The 26,629-nt window shown below is 43.1% G+C and overlaps 3 protein-coding genes across 6 annotated transcripts; 2 read left to right on the top strand and 1 right to left on the bottom strand.

Moving 5' to 3' along the window:
• The first annotated feature begins 28 nt into the window (after nt 1–28).
• On the top strand, nt 29–18,110 carry LOC126756281 (midasin). The gene is made up of 14 exons (XM_050469233.1): nt 29–299; nt 365–591; nt 653–1,607; nt 1,666–1,829; nt 1,887–7,245; nt 7,317–7,482; nt 7,548–9,382; nt 9,446–16,015; nt 16,078–16,204; nt 16,264–16,732; nt 16,797–16,902; nt 16,965–17,570; nt 17,636–17,713; nt 17,775–18,110. Exons 1-14 carry the CDS (start codon nt 183–185, stop codon nt 17,952–17,954), a joined length of 16,959 nt encoding a protein of 5,652 aa, XP_050325190.1. The 5' UTR covers nt 29–182; the 3' UTR covers nt 17,955–18,110.
• Nucleotides 17,950–21,189, bottom strand: LOC126756285 (peptide-N(4)-(N-acetyl-beta-glucosaminyl)asparagine amidase). 2 transcript variants are annotated; one of them, XM_050469237.1, is made up of 8 exons: nt 20,373–21,189; nt 20,163–20,302; nt 19,570–20,082; nt 19,185–19,507; nt 19,042–19,126; nt 18,876–18,972; nt 18,695–18,817; nt 17,950–18,623 (listed from the first exon to the last, which is right to left on the bottom strand). In XM_050469237.1, exons 1-8 carry the CDS (start codon nt 20,830–20,832, stop codon nt 18,334–18,336), a joined length of 2,031 nt encoding a protein of 676 aa, XP_050325194.1. In that variant the 5' UTR covers nt 20,833–21,189; the 3' UTR covers nt 17,950–18,333. The 2 variants fall into 2 exon arrangements, with proteins under 2 accessions (XP_050325194.1, XP_050325193.1); XM_050469236.1 differs by having other exon boundaries at nt 20,367–21,186.
• LOC126756288 (uncharacterized) lies at nt 20,870–25,262 on the top strand. Of its 3 annotated transcripts, none has more exons than XM_050469242.1 (4): nt 20,870–20,906; nt 22,020–22,240; nt 23,167–23,294; nt 23,899–25,262. In XM_050469242.1, exons 2-4 carry the CDS (start codon nt 22,198–22,200, stop codon nt 24,508–24,510), a joined length of 783 nt encoding a protein of 260 aa, XP_050325199.1. In that variant the 5' UTR covers nt 20,870–20,906; nt 22,020–22,197; the 3' UTR covers nt 24,511–25,262. The 3 variants fall into 3 exon arrangements, with proteins under 3 accessions (XP_050325199.1, XP_050325201.1, XP_050325200.1); XM_050469244.1 differs by lacking the exon at nt 20,870–20,906 and having other exon boundaries at nt 21,774–22,060; nt 22,137–22,240; XM_050469243.1 differs by lacking the exon at nt 20,870–20,906 and having other exon boundaries at nt 21,774–22,064; nt 22,137–22,240.
• The last annotated feature ends 1,367 nt before the right edge of the window (nt 25,263–26,629 follow it).

The following is a 26,629-nucleotide window of genomic DNA, read 5'->3' as shown; positions in this document are numbered from 1 at the left end:
CGCATGTTTTCGTTGATTTGGCTGTGAGCGGTGTGAATTAAAGTGCATGATTCAAATTGCTGTTATTTCATTTAAATAATCCCATTTTTTTTACAAATTGTGCATAAAAGTGTGCAAGAGTGCCTTGGAAAGTAAAATCAACAAAACTTTGGGTGAATACATTGTAGTGCTACGATTTTTCAATGGATTTATCTGTAAACAAAATTCGGCGCTCCGTAGCGCAGTTGCGCGAATATTTGCAGTCGACGCAGCAATCAGCTGATGACGACAGAGCGCTGCTCAGGTTTTTAAATACAAATGTAAACAATAACAAATCGTTTGTTTACATATGCATTAACACGCTACTTGCTTGATTCACTTTTAGGATCCAGGTGAAAAAGATGTGGACGCACTCTTTAATTATTTAAGTGATCATATATTGGAACCACGCTGGACTGCAGCTATTGCTACTTCGTTTGAGAATGTTCTATTGTTGTTAATCACACGCAGCATACCATACGATGAGCACATCGACGAAAACCACTATGAGACATATCAGAAAAAATGTATTGCGCTGGCCACCATGATGCGCTTATCCGTTGACACAAATCGGTAAATATTATTACACATATTTTTCTTTTTGCGTTTTGCACTCACTCTGCTTTCTTAACAGTTATGCCATCAGTTACTTCCGAAACAAACCCGCACCCTTCGAATGCCCACAAATGGTGGAAGGGACTTCGTCCACAAAACGCTCTAAGAATAGTAGTAAATTAACTTCAATAGACATCGTGAAATGTTGCTATCATTTGCTGTGTGCGAATCCAGTATTTTTCAAAGATCTATGGAATTGGTCTGTTTTTCTTGAACAGTTCGTTGACTCAAAGCAGAGTGATTTGTACCAACTGTATTGCAACCAAATTATTGCAGTACTGACAAATATGAGTGCCTCACAGCTGCAAACTATGAATGCGCAACTCTCACCGGTTGCGCTTTTGCAATTTGACGAAGAACAAAATTTAAGACCTACCATGAAATACGTCTATTCTTTTGAAGACTCCACACCGGATAAGACAATTACACTGAAAATAAATTCGCATTTAGTCACGGACATGGAGGGTGTTCTTTTGCCCATTTTCAATAAAGACAACTATGAGTTTTATTCAACTAATGACGGTCTGCACGATAACATCGTGAAAGTTGATTCGACTAAAGTTAATTTACGAAGCATTGCTTTGGGAATTGCTTCGGCAAAAGCTATATGTCTCTCGGGTCCAGTAGGCTGTGGAAAGACTACACTTGTAGAATATTTGGCGCGCAAAACGGGACGCACTTGCCCGAAACCTAGTGAAATCGCGCAGAGGAAACTTGAAAATACTGAAAATCAATATGTAAATAACGGCGGTATCGCCAACGGAAACGATAAAGTGCCTGTCGGAAATAAAAGGAAACATGAATCTGACATTTTGAATGACTTTGAGCAAAGTCTAGACGCTAACGGTATTAACTCGAACGGTTTCTTACGCATACAACTGGGCGATCAAACCGATAGCAAAATGCTTTTAGGTCAATATCGCTGCACTGACGTTCCCGGTGAATTCGTTTGGCTGCCCGGTGTGCTGACTCAGGTAACATAAAACCCTAAAAAACCTATTTCGAAATATTTTAAAATGTTTTCAATTTTAGGCCGTTATGAATGGGTATTGGCTGCTTTTGGAAGACTTGGACTCGGCAACACAGGATACTTACACGATTTTGAGTAGTCTACTGGAAAATAATTACTTGAGCGTGCCTGGTTTCCGTGATTGCGTCAAAATCGAACCCGGCTTCCAGTTATTTGTAACCGTACGGTATGTAACGTGCTTTGAATTTCCAAGCGAATATTTTAATAATTCAAATTTATTTAGTACGAACAAATCTTCGACAAGCGCCGGACAGAAGTCACTCTTTGCACTTTTGGAAAAATATCTATACACAATAAATATTCTGCCACTTTCACGTAATGAACTCTGCAAAGTGGTTAGCACGAATTATCCCAAACTAGCGACAGTAGCTAATCGCATAGTCGATGTGTTTCTTACGTTCTCCAGTGGTGATCACGCAGTAGCCGATAATTTGCGCCAACAGGAATCTACTGATAAAGCCGACACCACCGAAAACTATATCGCTTTGCCGTTTGAGCAAGTATCGCTCTCCGCTATTCCAAACTCCGGCCGTTTGGTGTCCACACGCGATCTCATCAAGCTATGCCAGCGCTCGAATCCTGTGTTTTCTGTGACCAGCATGGAATGTGCTTACTTCGTCTTCCAAAATGCTGTCGACGTTTTCTGCTCTTATCTGCCGCAGGGCCAAGAAAAAACCAAACTTATCGTCAGCATCGGCGCCAAATTGGGTATTATTCAGTCCCGTTGTGAATATTTCGCAAACGATTACAAACCTGAGGTGTTCGTGAATAGCAATAGAATAAAGGTTGGTCGCACTGAGCTACATGCCAGACCACTGGCAGAAGCATTTGGAGGCGATATGGATGAATTGGAAGAAGAAACTAACGACGATGGACCACTGGCGATTAAGCGACAAAAGTTGAACGACGATGACGAAAATATGCTCACTACTATAAAGCGCACGCTACAAGCGTCAAAGAATGCCACATTCTCATTTACCAGAATGGCATCGTGTATTTTGGAGCGCATCGCCGTTTGCGTATCGCATGCCGAACCTGTACTGCTCGTCGGCGAAACCGGTGTGGGTAAGACATCCTCCGTGCAGTACTTGGCCCAGCGTACGTACCACAAACTGGTTGTGGTCAATATGAATAATCAATCGGACGTATCCGATCTCATTGGCGGCTTCAAACCGGTCGATCTGACATATGTCATGACGCCGCTGCGCTGTGAGTTCGATACACTCTTTCGCGCCACCTTCAACGTTGACAAAAATCAAACATTCTTACACAAAATGGAGACCTGCTATAACCAAGGCAACTACTTGGTTATAGTTAAACTAATGTTAACAATTATTAATTCAGTATTCGGCAAGGCTGAGCGCAATGAGCTGCGACCGAAGGATATCGAGAGTCTGCCACGTTGGCAGAGACTAAAAGTGAACGTGCTCAAACTGCATACGCAGCTTAGTAAGTCAATAAACATTTCGTTTGCTTTCATACCGGGTTCGCTAGTAAATTGCATTAAGAACGGTGATTGGATATTGTTGGACGAAATAAATTTGGCTTCAGCTGAGATGCTTGAGTGTCTGTCGACCATTTTGGAGCCCGATGGTTCGGTGGTGCTGCTGGAGCGTGGTGACTTTACGCCGGTAAAACGGCATCCCGACTTTCGCATATTCGCTTGTATGAACCCCAACACGGATGTCGGCAAGAAGGATCTACCGGTGGGCATACGCAATCGTTTCACAGAATTTTTCGTCGATGAACTGACCACAGATGTCGATCTAACTTTACTTATAAGCGACTATTTGAAAACTACTGGCATACAACGTAAGAGTGTTGCAAGTTTGGTGCAATTATACAAGAAACTGAAGTTGTTGTCGAAGCTTGAGTTGAATGATGGCCTTGGCAACCGGCCAGTATTTTCCTTGCGTACTCTGTGTCGCTCGCTGCGCATCTGCGCGAAGAACTTGTGCGGCTCTGTGGAGCGTAATCTCTACGAGAGCTTTTGTATGAGCTTCCTTACACAGTTAGACCCGGTTTCACACAATGTGGTCCTACACCTGATACAACAAGCGCTCTTGAGCAACGTCAAAGCTGTATTAAACCAAAGTATACCGAAGCCGGGTGAGAATTATCTGAATTTTGAAGGCTACTGGATACAACAAGGACCCAAAGAGCCGGAAGAGTACAACAGTTACATTTTGACGAAAAGCGTTAAGGAGAACTTGCGTGATTTGGCGCGTATCATCTCAATTGGCAAACTCCCGGTGCTGTTGCAGGGTCCTACGAGTGCGGGTAAAACCAGTTTGATCGATTACGTGGCAAGGCGAAGTGGTAACCACTGCCTCCGTATCAACAATCATGAGCACACCGATCTGCAAGAATATATTGGTACATATGTTGCTGACGCCACAGGTAAATTGAGCTTCAAGGAGGGTGTGCTGGTGCAGGCCATGCGCAATGGCTATTGGATCATATTGGACGAGCTAAATTTGGCTTCCACCGACATTTTGGAAGCTTTGAATCGTGTGTTGGACGACAATCGCGAGCTCTTCATACCCGAAACGCAGACTTTGGTCAAGGCGCATCCAAACTTCATGCTGTTCGCCACACAGAACCCGCCCGGTTTGTATGGTGGTCGTAAAACTTTGTCGCGCGCTTTCAAAAATCGTTTTATCGAACTACACTTCTCGGATATACCACGCGAAGAGCTGGAGATTATTTTGGAGAAACGGTGCTTAATACCATCATCGTATGCCAAGAAGATGGTAATGTGCATGTCCGACCTGCAGAAGAATCGCAAAACCACCACTAAAAATGTATTCACTCTGCGCGATCTCTTCCGCTGGGGCAACCGTTACACCTTCGCTGACAAGCAGCTACTGCAGGATACGCAGTATGACTGGAACCAGCACCTCGTTGAGGAGGGTTACTTAGTGTTGTCCGCCAAAGTGCGCACTGACATCGAAATCGAAATAATCGAGGAGACTTTGTACAAAAACTTCCGCAAACGCGTCGATCTCTCTCGCCTCTTCGACGCACAGTCCAGTACGGAGACATGCTCGGCAGTGACGCGCAATATTATTGACGCAATAAGAGCGTATAAGCTGCGTGCCGATATTGTTTGGACACGCAATATGACTCGTATGGCTGTACTGACGGCCAAAGCGCTGCAGTTCAATGAACCCGTGCTGCTTGTCGGCCCCACCGGCTGTGGCAAAACCACCGTGTGTCAGCTACTGGCCAGCATATGTGGCGTACAATTGCGAATACTCAATTGTCATATGCACACAGAGGGTGCTGATTTCTTAGGCGGCTTGAGGCCATGTCGCGAATCGAATGAAGATAGTAACACTGCCAAGAAGCTTTTTGAATGGGCTGATGGACCCTTGATTCTGTCTATGCAAGAGGGCTCCTACTTCATGGCCGATGAGATCTCTTTGGCTGAGGACTCAGTGCTGGAACGTTTGAATTGCATACTGGAACCTGAACGCACAGTGCTACTAGCCGAGAAGGGCGGAGTTGGAGAGTCGGATAATCCAGCGGAAATCGCCAAAGATTTTGTAGTACAGGCGAAAGAGGGCTTCCAGTTTCTGGCCACCATGAATCCCGGTGGTGATTTTGGCAAAAAGGAGCTTTCGCCTGCGTTGCGCAATCGTTTCACCGAAATCTGGTGTTTGCCTTCTGACACCAAAGAGGATTTGATACAAATTGCCAGCAACTGCATGCTGGAGAGCGCACAAATGGCATCGAACACAAGCAAAGAAGAGATTACGAAAATTGCCAGCTACCTTGTGGAAGTAGTGCTCTACATGCGTGACGTTGTTGAGAAATTTAGGTACTCTATACGTGACATATTAGCCTGGGCAAACTATATTGCCAGCAATGCGCACTTAACATTTGCAGAGAAAGCCATTTTTGGTTTGGAAACAATATTCTTAGATGCCTTGGAACTCTTGCCACACGAGTCCTTGGTGAAGGTTGAGCTGCTCCGTAGACAGATTGTGGAATTTGCCATCAAAGAGGCTGCGCTCATTTTAAACGAAAGATTCACCTTCGACGATTTGACAGAAAAACGCGGCACGGAAGTGGTGCACACCTTCGAAAAATTCGGTATCAAGCCTTTCTTTATATCCACCAACAGCGACTCCAATATTGGCGCAAGTAAGAACTTTTTATTCGAAGCGCCCACCACCAAACAAAACCTATTTCGTTTGCTCTCGGCGCTTTCCTTGCGAAAACCGATTTTGCTGGAGGGGCCCCCAGGTGTTGGCAAGACTTCCACTGTGGAGAGCATAGCTGCCGCGATTGGCTATCGCATTGTGCGTATAAATCTCTGCGAGCACACAGATTTGGCTGACCTATTTGGCACGGATCTGCCAGCCGAAGATAATATTCTGGACGCCGCCGTAATAGAAGGCAGTGCAGATGACAAAGCTGGGTTTGCAGGTGCGTTCGTATGGCGCGACGGTCCATTATTGGCCGCGTTGAAGTCCGATAACACCTGGATTTTGTTGGATGAACTGAACTTGGCGCCGCAATCGGTGCTGGAGGGTCTCAATGCGATACTCGATCACCGTGGTGAGGTTTACATACCCGAATTGAATAAAACGTTTACATTGAATAAACAGACGCGCGTTTTCGCCTGCCAGAATCCACTCAAACAAGGCGGTGGCCGCAAAGGTTTGCCACAATCATTTCTAAATCGTTTCAACAAAGTCTACCTACGCAAACTCACCACACAAGATCTACTCTTTGTTGTAAATGGTAAATACGAGGCATATTTCGAGAAACTTCGTGCGCGCTATGCCAAACTGCTCACCCACTGTAACATCGGCAGCGAAACCAATCTATTTGACTTATACCAAACAATATCAAAGGGTAAGCTTTCTCTTGAGACTGCTACTGGAGAAGCCGACGCCGCACCCGTCATCGCATTAGATGTGACCAATAGACTTGTAAAGTTCTCCGAAACACTCGACAACGGCATAGCGGCTTTGGAGTTCGGTTACCGCGGTGGCCCTTTCGAAATAAATCTACGCGACATTCTACGTTGGTGCGATTTGCTGGTGCATCCAGAGACGGGATTCATTTTTCAAGGCGATAGCTGTTCAGCAGCCACCACTCCCTTGGATCGGTTCCGCAAGAATTTCGAAAACTTTCTGTTAACACTTTATGAGCGCATGAAGTTGGTTTACTATCAGCGCATGCGCTGTGACGAGGACAAACGTTTCATACGCAATGCATTCGCCAAAGTATTCGCTTGTGATGCCGATCAACTTAACAGCATATCCGAAGATGTCTCGCTCTATTGGACGTCTGAGAAAATCTATTTGAATGACATTGTGCTGGATCGCAGTGGTGATGCGCAGGCGCTGCGCTCTTTGCGTGGTAAAGACTTATGTCCGATTCTGCTCAACTCTCAGCGCGAGATGTTGAAAAATATGGTGGAATGTGTGCGCATGGAGAAGCCGGTGCTGCTGTGCGGACCGACCGACACCGGCAAGACGAAGCTGATCGATCTTTTGTGCACGCTCTCGAATCAGATCTGCAATACGGACACAATAGACGACTCTGTGACGGGCAGTTTCCAACAGGTAACTACGAGAGGGATTGGAGGTATACTATGTGAGAATGTGATCTAATGAATTTTCTTTGCCATTTTCAGATTGATTTAAACAGACATTTAGAGGAGATATCGCAAAGTGTCGAGGCCGTGCTTGCCTCGCAGCTGCGTACCATGATACTTGAACGTAAATCACATGCTTACAAAACCGCTGCCGGGCTGCTACATATTTGGAGTGCATATTCGAAGGAATCCAATGCTAAATTAGGTAAGCGTTGCATAGTGAAAATGTCTAACTGTACTTTTATTGATTCTTTAAACACCATTTCACAGCCAATAACAATGCCACATCTATGGCGGATGAGCTGTCGAGTTTCCGCAAGCGCATACAACGCTTAAATAAAGCCATCACTGCTCTGTTGGAACTTTCAAATGATTCCAGCACAGAAAATCGTTCACCATCGTACAAAGACACACTAGCTCAACAGCAAAATCGGCTTAACACACTGGAAAATCATGTGCGCAACGCGGACACACTCAACACTGGTGGCTCATTCGAATGGGTTGACTCCAAAATCGTTAAATCCCTAAAATTCGGTCAATACATTTTGTTGGAACATGTTAATTTGTGCTCATCCGCAGTCTTAGATCGGCTCAATCCGGTATTCGAGCCGAACGGTAACCTCTTAATATCAGAGAAAGGTGTGTCGGCAAATGAAAGCGCTGAAATTGTTGAGAAAGCGCCGAACTTTCGTGCTTTCCTCACAATCGATCCCAAAAACGGTGAATTGTCACGCGCCATGCGCAACCGTTGTGTGGAGCTAGCAATAGCGAAGGACACTTACAGCACGGACGACATGCGCTTGATTGTCTACAAGAACGGAGTGCGCGGCATGGTCGCGATCAACTGCATACTCGACATTCACAAACGCTTAATGCAATCGACGCCAATCAACAACTACAACATCACGCATCTCACACAGTTTGCATTCCTCACCGCCTCTTATGCGCGTATTGGCTACGATATGGAGCGTGCCATCTATGTGAGCGGCATGGAAGTGTATGTGTATTCTGCAAACACCGATCTCATGGGCTACGGTCTGGCGTATTATCAGAATCAGCTGCGCGAGATTGTTTTGGACGAAACCAAGAAATTCGGTTTGCTTGCGCCGGCAGCGGCTGTGGACGAAGATCTTTTGCGCGACATTGTGCTGCCTAGCGATGAGCTGCACGCGTTCTCCTTGATCAAACTCCAAACTGAGCCGCTGCGTAGTCTACTCCGTTACGATGAACGCGCGCAAACGGCGCTCGCAGATGTCTTTGCTGAATTCGCCAAGCTAGACTTGATCACAGTAGATCGCCAGCAAATAATTAAATTCTGCATCTATATGCTATATGAATGCAGCGCTGTAAACGATGTGGAGTTGCGTTATTTGTATTTGGAGAAGGTGCTGAGCGCACATCCAGCTTTGAAAAGTTTATCGAAGTCTCTCTATGGCTGCATAAAGCATGTCAGCGCGCACTTCGAGTCCACCCTAAATGAGCTGCCATGGAACAATAAACTATTTGCGCGCATACGCGTCTACGCCAGCCAAGCAGCGGACGTGATAAATCACAAGAGTTTCTGTCTGAGCGCACAACTGGTCGCCAATCTGCTGCTGCTGCCTGTGCCGCAGTCCCACACAGTAAACATCGGTGAGGCAGATGCACTCAGCTACTCACAAATTGTTGCCGTGGATCCAGTGGCCGATCGTTACGAAAATGTGCTGCTACAGAATCTCTCCAATTTCATTACGAGCCTGCGCGAAGTGCTGAGCGCATCATTAGACTACGCGCACATTGATGTGGAGAAGTTCTCGGCGCTGGTAACAGCATATTTATGGTATAACCGCTTTCTGAGCATATCTCAGGAGAAATTGGTAGTTAAAAAGGAACTGAACAGACGTCTATTGGATAGACTGGTGTTGCATTTCAAGTGGCTGGAGAAGAACTTGCTACAATTGCTCACCAAGATGCTGCCAAACTACTGCCAATTAAATGCGGATTACAACAACAGCCTGCAGCAAATAAGTAACTATATAGTCAGCATTAAACAGCCGCTCAATTTGATGCGTAAGGTCTACAACAAACACCTCACATATTTCCCGCCATTCTATCAAGAAGAGCAGGTACAGTATTTGTGTCCCTTATAAGTCATTGACTTCAATTCATTATGCATCTTCTACTTTTAGATCCAATTCCACAAGTTGGTTAGACTGTTGGACCAATTACTGATTGTGGTGCCCTCCTATGGCAGTTATACAACAGAACTCGTGCTAAAGAAGTTTCTGGCGCAGAACTCGGTCAATGCTAGACGCGCACGTGCCATTGTAAACAAATGCTTGGAGCAGCGCGCCAGTGTCAACGTGAAACAGATTAATTTGCAACCATCAGAGGGCGCTCAAATTCCCGAAACACTACAGTCCGCTTTGCTGGAGTTCGCCAAAAACACAACTGAAACCAGCGACTGGACCTATGAAGGCTTAGATGAACTCCAAGCCGCAATCGATGCGCTTCAAAGTGAGATTCAATCAATGGAAGAGCTGGAGGTGGCGCGTCAACCGAAAGAATTCGAGCTTCGTTTGCTCTCGCTGCGAGAGTTTTATCTGACCAAAGCGTTGTGTAGTTTCGGCAGTAGCAGCACAGCAACCGACATGCAAGTCAGTGAGTTTTACTGCGAGGAAATACCTTCGCTAAGTAGCGCCACATGGCGTTTAATAAAGATATACAACTCGAACATCTATAAGCATTTCGAGAAAGTGTGGAGGCAGCTGCTGTCACATTTGTCGTCCGTAACGAGTGTTGAGGAATTCAAGCAGCTTTTAACATACTTAAATGGCGGTTACAAAATCTTAAATTCGTACCATGCCCACCTGCGTAATGCGGCGAACAACATGCAGCTAATGAATCTAGCCACACGCGAGACCTCGACCAATGTGCTGCGCGCTGCGGAGGATATTGACTGTGCCTACTCATATGATGGCTGCAGCTTTATGAATGTGTTCCTCTCGCTAGTCTTCCAGGAGAACGGTAGCCTGCGTCCAGTGCCACTCAATGAACTGAGTGAATGGCAGGCCACATTGAAGCAGTTGCAGCAACTACTCTGGCAAAACGCCGATATGCTCACAATGCAAAATAATATTCCACAAAATAATTTGCTTGTTGCCCAGGACAGCGCACGGAAGCTGCTACACGAGGTGGCATACGTAAAGAAATTGTGTGAGAGTTTGGAGAATGAGAACTTCAGCGAATACAACGAGAGCTTCCAGAAATTGGTGCAGTCGCTTCATGCTGCTCATGTCGAAAGTTTGAGTATCAAACGTGCCGATAACGCTCCACAACAACAAAATATGTTGCATTATCAGTCCATCCAATATAGCGCGTCATTGCTGAGCAGTCTTGTGGGAGCGGTCGAACTCTGTTTGCTGACATTCACGCCGCTCATCGATCCGGTCGAAAAGAATCGCCTGAAGAATCTGTATGTGGTGGAGGATATAAATTGTCTAACCACCATGACAACGGTGTATGATTTTATGCGCATAGTCATGAAATATCAACACTTCGGTGGTGAAATTTACGACGCTTTCGAGGAGCGCCTGAAGCTACTGCAAGCCAAACAGCAAAAATTCGCACAAAAGTTGGCATTGCGCCCGTCGGAGTGCCTCTACAGCAAGCTCGTCGACGACATAGCGCACTACCTCAAAACAAACTGCGCACCGCAAGCAATTCTGGATCTCATACAGAGCGCCCAGAAATCGTGGACGCAGCTCACAAGCGGTTTCAATACAAATGCAGCGGCGCAAATACTCAGCCAGAGCACGGAAGTACTGAACAGACTCAATTTGTGGATCACCAACTCTCAGCGCTTCCTCAATCATACTTTGAAAGCATACATGGATCACTATCAGGATTTCATACAGCCGCTGCAGTACTCCATTGACCATTTGCGCTTCGGTTTCGAGGGCCTTAAAGTTGTGCTAACTCAAGCGTGCAGCAACATTTTGCAATTGGAGGGCGCGAAGGTATATACGAATCTGAACGCCAACGATCGCCTCTCACACGCCTTGGCCAATATTGCCGAGTTCCCGGCTGCGCACCACCTAATGGAAGGCGAAGCAAAGGCGTCAACTCGCGCTTTACTCAAGCAAGGATCGTTTATAAATAGCTTGATTAAACAGCTGCCACATAGCGAGCACATCTACTTCGGATTGCTCAAAGCCAAGCTCGTCGAGTTGCATAACACCATTGCGATTTCAGCGCACATCAACGAAGCGATCTTCAGCGAGCTGGATTACATTTTCAATGTGTCGAATCAAATATGGCAGGCGGAAGAAGAGCGCAGGCGTGCACAAAAGGCAGAGGAGGAGAGCCTCTATGTGAATAAGACGAAATGCGCCGAAGAAGACGAGGAACTGCTCGAACTACAAGAGATCGAATCACATTTCCCCACGAATGTGGAAGAGGACTTTGGCGATTTTCTGATCGAAGCCACATTGGAAAAGGTTGTGAAGCTGGACAAGAAGTCGAACTTGAAGTCGTCGCAAAAGACGCAAGTGATACGCGACGAGGACTACTCATTCTTGGCGACACATTTCATCGAACTCATGGAAAACTACACGCGCGTCTACTATCACAAACGTGCAGCTGCTGGCGCTGCACAGCAATTGGACTTCGTGGAACCCTTCCAGGCGCGCATGCAAGCATTTGTGCCGTTATATGCGTATTACAAACGCGGCTTAAACGGCTGGATGACCGAGGCCGCGTACAACAGCTGTATTTTCGCATTAGCGCTGCAACAACAACAACTTACCAATACAGACGCCGCGCCACTGCTGTCCAGAACTACGCGCAGCTACAATTACTACAAGGACGCCAATATCCCAGAAATCATAGGCTGCATGGATTTGCTGAAGGACATTGAGGCGCTCGCGGATGCACAGCTCGCCTTGTATCCAGAGCATGCCAGCTTGATAGACATCAAGCGCGTGATCGAGAGAATACGCACGCTGCCCGCTACGGCGCCAGTTGTGCGCTTTAACACCGGCTTCCAGCTGTTGCGCCAGAAGCTCGCACAGTGGAATGAGGTGGCCCACAAGGGCAATCACATGCGCCAAGAAGAGGTCGCCGTGGCCGAATATGTGCAACGTTGGATGAAGCTCGAGCTACAATGCTGGCGTAATTGCCTCAACGAAACAAAGGAAAAGATCGAGTCGAATACCCACAAGTACTGGTTCTTCATCTATCAGCTGCTGCAGGAGTATTTGCGCGAACGTGAACTCAACAGTTCTTATACCGACATTAGAAACGCCGAAAAGCGTTTTGGCGATGGCGAGGTGCTGGATGAGTCCGAGGTGGAGCGGAAGTCCAAAGTCAATGTCAACGATATTGTACACATACTGCGACAGTTTGTCGAGGCGGCCAATTATGGCGACTTCCACGTGCGCTTGCAACTCTTACAAGCTTTCGAACTCTACTTACACAACGTTGAGAATTTGTCAGTCGACAGCAGCGGCACGGTTGCCGAAGATTGTCTGGCACTGATTGCCGGTTTGCGCAATCTACAAATCTATTTTGCGCAGTTCGCGCAGGAGATCGAGGAGACTGCGCACAGTATGCGTGTGCCTATCGAGAAGAAGCTGAAGGAGCTGGTTAAGATCGAAAGCTATAACAAGGACTTGTCATACTTCAGCATGCGTAACAATGTGGCACGTGTGCATCGCAATCTCAACAAGTTCCTCAAGGAGTACCAACAGCAATTGCAGCAAAAGATTACACCGGTCTTCCAACCAAAGGATGCCACAGTTAAGGATTACAACTTCGAAAATGATAAGGGACGAGAACTGCGCTACGATACTCGTATTAAATATTACTTGGTGGAAGTTAAGAATTTCATAGCAGCGCAAAAGCTCGCCGATAAATATGCTGTGAGCGAAGAGAGCGCTGGCAACGACCTAGTGACCGAAGAACATTCCGAGCAACTGCTTTTAAACAAAGTTGGGCGTCTCTTCAAGACGTCGCGCAACGTCGTGAAGGAGACTGTGAGCAACGCAAACTTCTCTAAGCTTATCATTGCATTGGATAGCGTGCTCTGTGTGCAGCTGGAACGATGTGATGAGTTGCGCGCGCTCAGCGTGGACCGCTCTAAGGAGCGTCCAAAACAGCTGCTGGAAGCCAAGCAAATATTGCAACAAAAGCGCAAAGGACTAACCGATCTATTTAAGACGTTGGCGCAACTCGGCCTAAGCTTTAAAGCCGGTCTAATGGAGCTGTCCTTGCGCACAGACTTCACCGAGTTCACATTGCCGCCCTTCTGCATCAAAACAATGCTCGGCGCACGCACCGATAAGCGTTTGCACACCAACGTTCTGCACTTGAACGAAAACCTCGATCGTTACTACGCCAAATGTGAGTTCAAGCTGAGGCTTCTGCAAAACATTATGCTGGCGCCACCCTCTGAGCTGGGCCCACCTAATATTGAGCGCATCAAAGGCTTTGCCGTCGACATGTTTCTGCTAGTGCAAAGCCAGAGGCGTCAACTCGCCAACACCAGCAAGCAAATTTACGACCTGGATGTGCTGATACAGCACATTAAGGAGATCTACGACGTCTGTTGCATTGGTGATTCGGCGAGGGCCATGGATGGCCTTGCCTTTAGTGCCGCTCGCGATAATTACCTGGCGTTACGTGAGTCTATATCCCGTATGCGCTACGTGATGGAACAGTTCCTCCTGCTTTTAGCATGTGCGCCATCTAGCGCCGCCGTTGAGCACTCGGTGCTGACGAAAAGTGAAAACCACTTGTTGCGGAGCTCTCCTTTCTACACAACAATCACGGGCAACTGTCATGAGGTGCTCAAAACTGCAAAGTCCACACTTGCCGATATGCTCAGCCATGACAAGGAGTTCCCGAACATAGAGAAAGTAACATCCTACCAAGCTACGCATGAGAAACTGTGCCATTTACTACAACAAATTGTGAACAGTTTGATAACAGTCTCAGGTGAACCACTGCCTGTTGCAAAACCGATCGTGGAGCTGCTTGCTTTCGTGGATTCTTGCAAAAAGCGTTGCTCTATACCCACGAACAGCAATGCGCCCACAGATTTAGAAAATTTAGACGCTGTGCTGGAACATATACTACACGACGTACTACTGTCTTTGCAAAAACTTTATAAAAAATACACGCAGGTAACTGGCGAAGAGTCCGGGGAGTCGTCGTCGCCCAACAGATCACGCAATGAACTCGAGTTGCAAGAAAAACACCTAAAGGAGCAACTGCATGCGGCGCTCGAGTCTGACTGGCAGGCATTGAACATCGCCAATATTGTCGAGCAATTGTCAAATGTGCTGATCACCTTGAAACACACTACTCCGAGTCAGCCGAAATTGGCTTGTGCTCGCAAACTCACCACACTTATGCCAATACTGGAGCAGTACTATTTGTTGGCCGATTACTACCTCTTCCAGCAGCTGGGCGCGCACAAGGTTTCGGCGAAGATGCTTTCAGTCATGCTGACGGTGTTTGTGGAGATTGGCAGTAAAGGATTCTGCGTGCCACCCGATCTAATGCAAGATGAGGAGGGTCAAGCTAAGGACCAAAAAGATGGAGAAGGCTTTGGTTTGGAAGACGGAACCGGAGAAAAAGACGCTTCAGACAAAATTGAATCGGAAGATCAGCTGGACGATGCAAAACGCCCAGAAGACCGCAAGGAAGAAGAAGGCAAACAGCCAGAGGACTGCAAACAGGACAAGAGCATCGATGTAAGTGAAGATTTTGATGCCAATGCGCAGGATTTGGAGAAGCCAGAAGACGACGATAGTGGTGAGTCGGAGGATGAAGATGAATTGGACAAAGAAATGGGTGAGACCGGTGCGGAGGCTGATAAGTTGGACGATCAAATTTGGGGCGATGACGAAGAGCAGAAAGAAGAGGAGGATGAAGAGAATGAACTAGAAGAAGATCAGGGAAAAGGTACAAAAGATGAAAAGGACACTCACAACGATCTGGATACGAAGAACGATGCTGCCAATGAAAACGATCAAGAAAATGAGGGATTAGATGCAGCTAATGACACTACAAATGAGAAACGCAAACAACAAGAAAAAGATATTGACAATATGAAGGAGCCTGAGGTAGATGAAGATCAAGCCAATCCGTACCATAATGAATTAGAAGAACCACCAGAGCCAGAAGAAATGGATTTGGGTGATATGAACATGGATAATGATCAGGAGGAGGGTGATGACCAGCGAGAGGGTGAAGAAAACCCCTTCGATATTGATACAATGAAAGAGAATATGGAAATAACAGAAGAGCAGACCAAAGAGGATGAGACTAAAGAAGAAAACGGAGATGACAATGAAACCAAAGCAGACGATAGTGACTCAGAAGATGACGATGGCGACGTCGAACTACGCAAGGAAGAAAAAGGTGAAGAAGACAAACAGGAAGAAGACCCGAAAGAGGAAGAGAACACTGAGCCAGACACACAGACACGTGGCGAACCGGAGCCTGAAACCAATGCAGATGAAAAAAAAGAAGAAGAAAATGAGGAAGCACGCGCCGAGAAGCCGGAAGAATATGAACAGTCCAAAGACAAAATGAGTAAAGAGGACAATGTGCAATCGGTGCCAGAAACCGAAAATGATGGTACCCCGGATCAGGTGCAAAACGAAAATGACCAAGATGTGAAACAGGATCAAAAATTGGACGAACAAGATACCGGTGAAGAGAAAGACGGTGTAGGGCAGGCAGAAAATGATGTAAGTATAAGGAGAATTATGGGAAGGAGAGTGCTTATGTATATTCTTACACTTTTTTACAGACTAATGAAGGCGGCCACCAGGGCATTGCTGAGACTAAAGAAAAAGTAGCACAGGACGAAAGCGCGAAGGAGCAAAAACCGCAAGAGAAACGTAAACAGGGCAAAACAGATGAAGAACGTACATTAGGTAACAAAGGAAATGATCTTTGGGAGGAAGTTTGGATTATTAAGAACTTGAATTTGTAGGTGAAGCGGAGAAAAATAAGCTGAAACAGTTGAAGACAATAGATAAAATGAAAGAGCAACAACAACAGCCGGATGAGGACGATCATGAAGACGACAAAGAAGCAGATGCAGAAGAATTCCAGCACGTAAAAGATCCCAAGAACAGCGATAAGACAACACTGGACAATGCCACAGAAGAGCAATCGAAGAAGATTAAGCATCAAGAGGACGAAGAGAAAGAGGAAGCTGCAAACGAAGAAACGGAGAATAATGAGATCCTAGATGAGGAAGAAGAGACTGATAAGCAGGACGATAACGAGCAAAACCTCGAGGAGATGAGTGCGGAGAAGTTTGATCAGAAATCGGACAAACCATCAAAGACCGAACGCAATAAAGAACACACCGAGGAGAAATTAGAAATGGAAGTCGAAGGCGAAGACGTGCCCACCATGACGGTGCCGCGAAGTGACGACACAACGGCACACTGCAAGTGCGTTTCTAAAAAACTTATCTTTTCCTATAATATTAATATCTATTCAATTTTTGACTTACAGCAAAGAAATACTACTGGAGCACCTAACACGCAGCGAGGAGTTGAGCACAGCTGAGTTGCTGGAAATGCGCAGGACGTACCAAGAGCAACTGACCGCTAATAAAACAGTAAGTTTGTCTTTGCAAAAACCCAAAACAGAAATACTGAATTTCCTATGGAAACCCCTTAGTCGCTACCAGTTCATGAGGATTACGAGACTTGGCAAACAGTATCGAACCGTATGGCGCAGAACGCGCGCGAATTGTGTGAGCAGCTGCGACTCATTTTAGAGCCCACGAAATGCACGCGTCTGAAGGGCGACTACCGCACAGGGCGACGCATCAATATGAAGAAAATCATTCCTTACATTGCGTCACAGTTCCGCAAGGACAAAATATGGTTGCGACGCACGAAAGCCGCACAACGTGACTATAAAATTACCATCGCCATCGATGACTCCAAGTCCATGCACCATAACAATTCCAAAACACTCACTCTCGAAGCAATCTCACTGGTTTCGCAGGCACTGACATTGCTAGAGAGCGGTCGTTTGAGCATTGTCTCCTTCGGCGAATCACCACAAATCATACTCAACCATACCGAGCAATTCGATGGTCCAAAGCTGGTGAATGCGCTGAATTTTGCACAGGATAAGACGAAAATTGCCGAACTGCTCGATTTCGTGCGTACCGCAAACGCAGAGGAGGCTGCTCTGGGCACCGATAATGGACTCTTCGAGAACCTCTTGCTTGTACTGAGTGATGGACGTAACATTTTCAGTGAGGGACGCGTCAAGGTACGTCTTACTGCTCGACAAAAACGCAAAGTAAGAAAAAATAAAATTGTGTTCTTGTTTTTTAGGTGCGAAATGCGATAAAGTTAGCGCGTCTTCAGCGAATTTTCTTGGTTTATATAATAATTGATAATCCGGAAAACAAGGTTTGCTTTTTTTTGTCTATAACTTGCATTGAACACTTAACTATTTTGCACTCTCTTCCAGGACTCCATTCTTGACATACAAACCATGGAAATGCTTCCTGACAAACGCATCAACATCAAATCTTACTTGGAGGACTTCCCATTCCCGTATTATGTGATCGTGCGCGACTTAAATCAACTGCCACTCGTGCTGAGCGAGGCTATGCGTCAATGGTTCGAATTGGTGAACAGCGAAATGTGAGGCAGTCAGCTCAGAATTCGGCAATTACATTTATTTAACGGCGTATTGAATGGAGTTTACGCATTTAATTTCGTGTATGAGAATATGTTTAGTGAATTATATACATAAATTATAAAACTATTAAGTTTATGCGCAAAAAAAATAGTGATGAATTAAGATTATGTTTTTCTGATTGTATCAAATAGAAGTATGTATATATTTATGTTTTCATTTAAAACTTTGACGTTAATATGCTTTGCATTTGACATGCAAGTACTTATGTTGCACAATTTAAGAAGAGTTTTTGTTTTGCTTGCTCGCGAGCAATTAATTAGGAATCATAATATACATTTTATTATTATGTTAAAATATAATAATTTCTTGCACAAATATATGGAGTTTATATGAAGTTAATTTCTAAATCGAATAGACTCTCAGTCTGGTTTAAACTCTGTCTAAACAGCTGAGCGTGCTGCCAAGCAACATCGCCCTTACCGCCCGATAATACAGCCTTTATTTCGAATACCGACGCACCAATAATATTCGCACTACCGTTATCAGAAATCACGTGCACCTCGATTTGCCCTTCGCCAAAGGTTTTGCGCTCGAAACGCAAGTTATATGAAGCGATCTTCAAACCAGCACTGCTGAAGTCGAATTTCCAAACGATTTCACCTTCCTCTGCACCTTCTGCAATACGAAGAAATACGCGCAATGCGACTACAGGCTTGAAGAAAAATTCGCGCAAAATAAACACCTACCTTCCCGTGCCAAATATGTCATTTTCCAATCGCGCTCCACTTTGCGAAAAATGTTTCTGGATGAAAATTGTGCACTTTGCCACGTCTTGTACGTCTGAAGCACCGTTACATCAGAAGTGCCAACTAAGTTGCATTACAATTAGGAGCGAACACAATAAGTAACTGTAAGCAGTATATTTACCTTTAAGATAGCGCTCGTAGTTGTCTTTGGCGCAGCTGTAACGCATATTAAACTGCTTGGCGGCTACTTCCGCGTCGGTGGGAGTGAAAACAAATATCTGAAAAGCACAAAAGCAAACCGTTTCACTTATCGATAAATAAAAGTATTATTTATAATTCTCGCTCACATTATTGTATGTGTGTTCGCCACGAGACTGACGCCACGCCAAGCTGCCAGAGCTGCGGCCCTTCAGTTCTCCCTCCGTAGGTTGACTAAAACACAATTAAGCGATATTAGGACACTAAAGTTTGGATCGATGTTTGTTTTTACCGTTGCACTGTCAGTTCGAACAGCTCCAGCATTGCACGTTGACTCAGAGCTTTAACTCGTTCCGCACTAAGTCCAGCTTGTCGTTTCTTTCGTATAGCTATAATTGTGGCAATCAATTCATTTTCTCCACAAAGATGTCGTGTTTTTAGCGTCTGCTTATGATTATTGACATAACGCCATGTCACATCCTGCATATCGTCGCAAGAGTAAGCCAGCACATAGTCAATGGGTCGCTTCCAGCCGTGTTGATACATCAGCGGCGAGTCCACCACATTATCGGAGGGGTCTACATGCAACCAGCGTGCTTGACTTTCTGAATATACCTAAAAAATATATGCATTTGTGCAAAGACGAGACTATTCAAACTGAGGTATTTTTTTAGTACCTCCGTCCACACATGATCAAAGCGCGAATATACAATGCGTGCATCGTATTCCAAACAGCGGCAGAGAAATGTAAAGCAATTTGCGTATTCACCACAGCGACCTTTACGCGACACTAGCAGCTGTGCTACATCATTGTAACGGTAAAATTTGGTCTCTTGTCCACAACAAAAACTCACTTCGACGCGGATATCGCCTTCAGTTTGTGTGCGCTGCAGCTTACTTTCTTCACTTCCACAAACGCGACAAGGCAACTGATTAACCCATTCAAAGAACTCAGTGTTGAACCAATTGCACAGTTCCACCACCAGCAGATCTCGTATGCATGGTTCTTTTTCTTTACATTCTCCGACAACGATCTGTTCCTGAAAAGCAATTAATTTCTCGCTTGCTTTTTGTGTTAACTCATCGATGGGTATGAGCGCACGCCCAGCTGCCAACAACTTTTCATCCTCATACTGCATAACCGCATCCGATTGCAGTTCCATTGACTGTAGGAAAGCATTATTTGTTTGCTAGCACAAAAATAGAAACAAATATTTCAAGTAAATCAACTTCAAAACGAATCGAAAAATGGTTGAGATAAGCCACTTACCAACACACGTGGAAATGTAATGCGCTGCTGATAAGGAGTTGACGTGACAATTGGCCGCAGTGGTTCGCTTTGCCTCTGTTCATTTATTAATGAGGCCATATCGTTGCCATTCACTTTTAGGGTTTCGAGACCCGTTGAAGCTAAAAATATAAATATGTATGTACATTAATAACAAAATATGCATGATTATATAATCCGCATTACTTTTACTTGTGTGCGCTGTACCCTTAAGCCAAGATTCACGTCTTTCTTGCAAAACGTCCCAATACTGTTGAATGCGTGTCAATGGTACGTCCTGGGGCAGCGTATATTCTGCAGCGTTGCGTTGGAAGCCAATTGCATTAAGCAACTGCGCAATGCCTGCCACCGAGAGTAGTTTCTCTTTAATTGTTTTATTCTCGAGACGTATGGTGCGATATTTGGGATTTGTTGGCTCTTTAAGTACATTTTCAATTAAAACGAGTAGAATGCGCGTCGCTTCGAGATAGGCATCTGCGGAATTTTCAAATGATTGCGACCGTTGGGTTTGTGTAGTTGAGCTATTGCCATTGGTGGATGAGGTAATTGCAGTTGACGATGTGTTAGAGGTAGATGCTGTGACAGCGACGGGTGAGTTATTTGCTGCATTGGGTTCGATTGAGCGTATACACTCAAAATTCACTTCGGACATTTCTTTGTTTTTATTCGTGGAGGCCGCCACGTCTGGTGTGAAGAAGCGTGAAGGCAGACAGCAACCGAAGAAGAGTGAGTCAGTTAATAGAGGCTCCCAAATTGCGTTGTTTTACTGTTTTTACACTTTCTCTTACACTCTATGATTGTGTAGGAATTTAATTAACTAATTATAATATATTTTAAGCGTCGCAATAAGTAAAAACGCAATTGTTAAGCCTTTAATTATACATTCACGACCAGACGTAGTAAAACAACAATAAATAAATAAAGCTTTGTATTTGTGAACTGCGACCTGACAGCGAGGCAAACACCGATAATGGTCAGCTGTTTTTTGTTTTGAACACTGTTTATTGATTAATTGGGTCTGAAGATGCTGTCGTATGGTGTAAATGTTTTCTTGGTCAGAAATTTGCCTTAACGCATTCTCATAGCACTTTTTGTTCGCTTTGCGTCAGAAATTTGTTTTGACAGAAGAGTTGTATGCGAAGCGCATCCAGTCGAAGAAAAATGTTGAGAAAATCTCATCTCTAACGCCATTTTAATACCCCTGCAACATGTTGCTATAGAGTATAATAGTTTTGTTCACCTAACGGCTGTAAATATCACTTAAAACTAATCGGGTTGGATATAGGGTTATAAGCATACATATATAATTGCTTGGATTCCGTTTTTTTGATTGACGTTCTGCACCTTAAAATATTTTCTTGCCATTTAATTATTTTTTTTTTGTAAGGAATTTTATTATATATCCAGAATTACACAAATTTTTGAGATATTAAAATTGAATGTAACTTCTTAATACAATATTATTATAAGGTACGAAATTGTGTAATAAAGTAAATAAATTTTATTGAGCTTTTGAGCTCAATATTATTGAAAGCAAAATTAACATCTCATTTATTCGCTGCGTGTGGCAGCGACAAAAGCATAAGACCAGAAGGGCACAAATAGCGAAATGCTAGAGAAAAGTGACAGTACAAGTGTTTGTTATGATTATTATTTTTTTGCTCTTTGCTAACAAAGTGTTGTAATGTCGTAGTAAAATAATTATTTGATATACGGGTTTATTAAATATTTCAAAGTTAACATAACTTGCTATAATTTATTGAAAACTGCTCTTTATACTCAAACAAATTCTCATTGTTATTAAGCAACGTGATTGCTTATAAAATTTGTATTTTCAAGGACGAATTCAGGACAAATTAAGGGAATACAACTTGTAGAAGGCGGGTAAACTTTTTTTTACTACAAGCCGTGTAACTTCGATTATTTTTGAAAATCCTTAATAAAAAAACTTAATAGAAAGGTAACTGGACGCTGGTGGAATCAAGTTATTCTATATCAAAAGGAAGGCTCATGAAAAATGCGTGGAATTGAGGGCAAAGTGGTGGTACTGGGCTCACGAGGTAAAATATAATATGATTCACTTTTTTGTAACCAAATATTTGTCATAAAATTTATCTGATCCACCTATGTTACTGGCTAGAAAGGGTGCGGGAATTCGATAAACACACCTCGAGAGTAAAGAATTATTGCGTGTGTATTGATATGCGCTGTAACCACCTGAAGAGGCTATATTTTTCAATCCACATTCTTCATGATTTGCCCCAAATACTAAGCGCTGTGCCCATTTCATATAATTACATACATACATACATACATAAAAGAAACTATAGTGTTACTGTAGCTTTGTCTATTTTATTTCTATTTTTAAATGTAAGCAGATAAAAAAGTCCGCTTATATTAATATAGGAAACAACTACAATAGGCAATACTTATTCGCATTGTACTTTGATGCTTCATCAACTTATCAGTCATTCTACTTTAGTTACTTATGTACCGGTCTTTGTTTATTTTTGCTTGTATTTGTTATAGAAAAAACCGCACGTAAGCGTCCAATCCCCTTTAGTTGATATGAAATAGTTTCTAGTATTTGCTGATAACAACTTTAGAAAGGTTTAAGCTTCGAAAACACAACACATTCGGGAGATGCTTTGGCTGAATGCAGTAATTCTTCAGTAATGAATCATAAAAATCACCATTGAAAATGTGCATAAGCATATGCATATACATATGTATATATCAAAATGTGGATATACATATCGCAGAAAATTCCGTTTTATTTTTCAGGGGGTTTTTATAAAATCTTCAGTTGTTTATTTATATATATTTAACATTTCTCTAATATTTTTGGGATCGGATTGTAGTCTAATTGTTGCAGGAATAAACTTGTTTCCTCTTAGAGTGTTCTAAGATATATAAGAGATAGAAAGAAAATACTGCACTTTTAATACTTACTATAATATTTAAAATTTTCTCTTATATTTGCAAGGAGTTGGTAAGACACACTTGATTACAAAATATATAAAAAACACATTGCATAGAGACATTGGTCCCACGATAGCGGCGTCCTTCTTTACTTGCAAGGTGCTCTTGGACGATGTAAAAATCAAATTACAAGTAAGTAGAAGCCATTTATAGTTTTGAAAATTATATAACCGTTATCTATTTTTTGCGTATAAGCATGTGTGTTGAACTTATTATGCTGCACATTATTTAAGGTCTTCATTATCATACAAAAATTACACTTTATATAAATCTAGAACTAATCTGTAGTAATCATCTATGTACTTGTTCAACCTAAGCAGATAATAGTAAAATAAATAGTAAAAATCATACTTCAATTTTCATAATGTCTGTCATAAAGCAACAACACAGCCATATAATTTGTATTTTGTTCTCACATAAGTACGTATGTATGTATGTATGAACGTACTTACGTAAAAATATAAGTAGCACACACTATGATGAAGCTCGTGTCTGAAGTCTACTTTCGCTTTTGAATAACATCATGTTTTTACTAGGTTTTTTATTTGCAAAATAGCTTACATGAATCGTTTACATATCCATATATACATACATTACATACATATATACATATTTATCAATTGCAACGATGACTTCAGGCATACGTGTGTTGTATAAGAATATGTTTTCTAGCAATCGATCAACAGCAGTTACAGAATTATATGCGTTTTACAATAAAAACATTTCTCATTTCTAGATTTGGGACACAGCTGGGCAGGAGCGCTTCAAAGCCGTCGCACCAATGTATTATCGCAACGCCAATGCAGCTATTTTAGTTTTCGATCTGACACAACACAAAACATTTGTCGATATCAAAGCGTGGATACAAGAGCTGCACCGCCACGTGCTGGAACCCATGATACTCACACTGGTCGGCAACAAGCTCGATTTGCTAGCACAGCGCACTGTTACGCACGACGAAGCATACCTGTTCGCCTCGTCCATCGGCGCTACCTACTTCGAGGCATCAGCCGAAACGGATCAAGGGCTCGAACAAGTATTTCTCTCCACCGCATTGGGTCTGGTGCGTTTGGCGGATGAGGGTAAGAGTTGTTCGTTGCGCCAATTCAATTCGTGTGACTCCATATCAGCCTATACGAACAACAACACCGCCTTAAGCCACACTTGTGCAGCGCTGTCAGCGAAAAACGGCAATGCAGCTTTTCGTTTGCCATACGTAGACATCGGCATACCCGTGGATGGTGATGATGAGCGCAAAGTGACGGGCGTGGGCAGACTTGAGACGCCTTCGTGGAGCATTTCACACATAGCGTTCGGAGAAGAGGAGTCTACCAGCTGCTGTTGGTAATCCAGATATTAACAAAACATTATAACGGCGTGTAGCTTTAAAAGGGGCTAACTTTAACAATGGACAGGTGATTTACTCATATACAAGTGTATATTCTATATTTGCTGAGTACGAATAGGGAGCAAAATGTAAAAATGTTTCAAAATGTAAAACTAAAAGCAATTATAATGATAATTAGATTAATTCTACAATATACCTGTAAATAATAAGTTCCACAAGCCGTTGGTGGGCGGTAGTTCGTCGCGTGAGAACGCAAAAGCGCTCGTGACTAAGCTTAGTTGATAAGTTGCGCTACTGCCTACTTTTGTACTGATATTAAATATAAGCGCATTCGTACGAGCCCATTTTGCATGAGGAATTTTTTTTTAATTCGAAATCAATTATTTCTAAAAAGTAATTTATTTTTGTTGAAAATAAACAGTTATTTGAGGAATAGCAGTTGTAGCAGTAATTATTTGCTTACTGAAGGCATTAAGACGCTTTTGTTATTAGCTTTACTGAAATGTTTAATAAAACAATAACATAATCAAAACCAACACATGTACAAACGACAGCAACAGAGCATATAAATTTAAGAGCACTAACCATCGTCGCAAACAAAAGAGACAGAAGAGACGTAGATCAAAGACGTTGTATTCTCATATTTGTAAGAAATCATTTATTAATGTAAATACATAACACCTAGTACATATACACCGGTACTTATATGCAAGGAGAGAACATTCAAGCCAAATATATAAATACAAAAATCACACTTTTTGTTTTTAGGGGTTAAATAAAGTGGTGTAAATTGCCACTTGAGGGAAAGAAAAATTATTTTTATTTTTTGTACTAAGATTTTGAAATATTTTAAACTGATTTGCGTAGTAGGACAGAAATATAATATTATATTAATTGTTTTACACACTTTACAGTGTTGCAGTTTCATATGTTGGCTGTAACTTTATTGAACAAAGTGAAATGTATTTTCTGATATAATTTGTTGTTTATTGACACCGAGATTTATTGTCAAATGAAATGAATTTACCACTGTCCACATATGTATTTATTATATTTGTACATACATACATGTGCATACATTTCAAAATAAAGATAAAATAATTTGAAATCTATGACTAAAATTTTCGAATTGCCGGGTCATCAAAGATGTGTGTGATCTAGCGTTGTCCTGATAGATGACGCCCTTTCTGTTAATCAGTTCTAGCCGTTTTTTCGATTGCTTGCTTCAATCTCATCAGTTGTTGGCAATAAAATGTAGAATCAATCGTTCGACCGGCCTGGAGCAGCTCATAGTGGATGATTCCTTTCCAACACTCATTATAACTTTTCGAGGCGTTAATCCTGGCTTTGCGATCATTTGTTGAGCTTCACCACACTTGGATCATGATCTTTTTCACATATTATTGTCGTATTTGATTCACTTTTCGTCTCCTGTTGCCATTCGCTTCAGAAATGGTTCGATTCCATTTCGTTTCAGCAAAGAATCGCAGATGTTAGTTCGGTCCATTAAATTTTTCACAGACATTTCATGTGGTACCCAAACATCGAGCTTCTTTTTGTAGCCAGCCTTTTTTAAAGTTTCAAAACCGTTTCATGATGAATGTTAAGTTCCTTAGCGATGTCATGACTGCTTATGTGATGGTCCTAGTGCACATTTCTGTAGCGTTAAACAATATCTCTATGGAATCTACTCTGAATAGTAACCAGTCAATCTGTGTTGAATCTGCTATACAGCGTTGGATCAACAGCCTCTTGACCTCTAGAAAATAAGAATGAAACGACGCTAGAATGACCAAGGAAGTCTGTAGATGTACTCCGCCAGGTGAAGTGTTATCTCTGTGTCTATGGACATTAGTTGTGAATAAACTGCTAAAGAACTTAGACGGAAAAGCCCTTAAGCTAGTGGCATATGTGGACGACATTGATATCTTATTAACGGGTAGGTGTCTACAGAACATTAGCAGCATTATGACCACCTCTCTCAATACCCTCCAGGCATGGCAAGCGGGTCTTGGATTGAAGCCGGAGAAAGCGGATCTGTTTGTGTTCGTAAGAAAGCATAAAACTCTTCTATGGAGGTTCCCCTTGATAAATGGAAGCGAACTCTCTCTCAAGGACC

This window comes from Bactrocera neohumeralis, chromosome 4 (assembly GCF_024586455.1).
Source record: "Bactrocera neohumeralis isolate Rockhampton chromosome 4, APGP_CSIRO_Bneo_wtdbg2-racon-allhic-juicebox.fasta_v2, whole genome shotgun sequence".
In the NCBI taxonomy this organism is placed as follows: domain Eukaryota; kingdom Metazoa; phylum Arthropoda; class Insecta; order Diptera; family Tephritidae; genus Bactrocera; species Bactrocera neohumeralis.
Note: the sequence above shows the minus strand (reverse complement) of the source record. Positions and strands in the feature narration are given on the sequence as shown.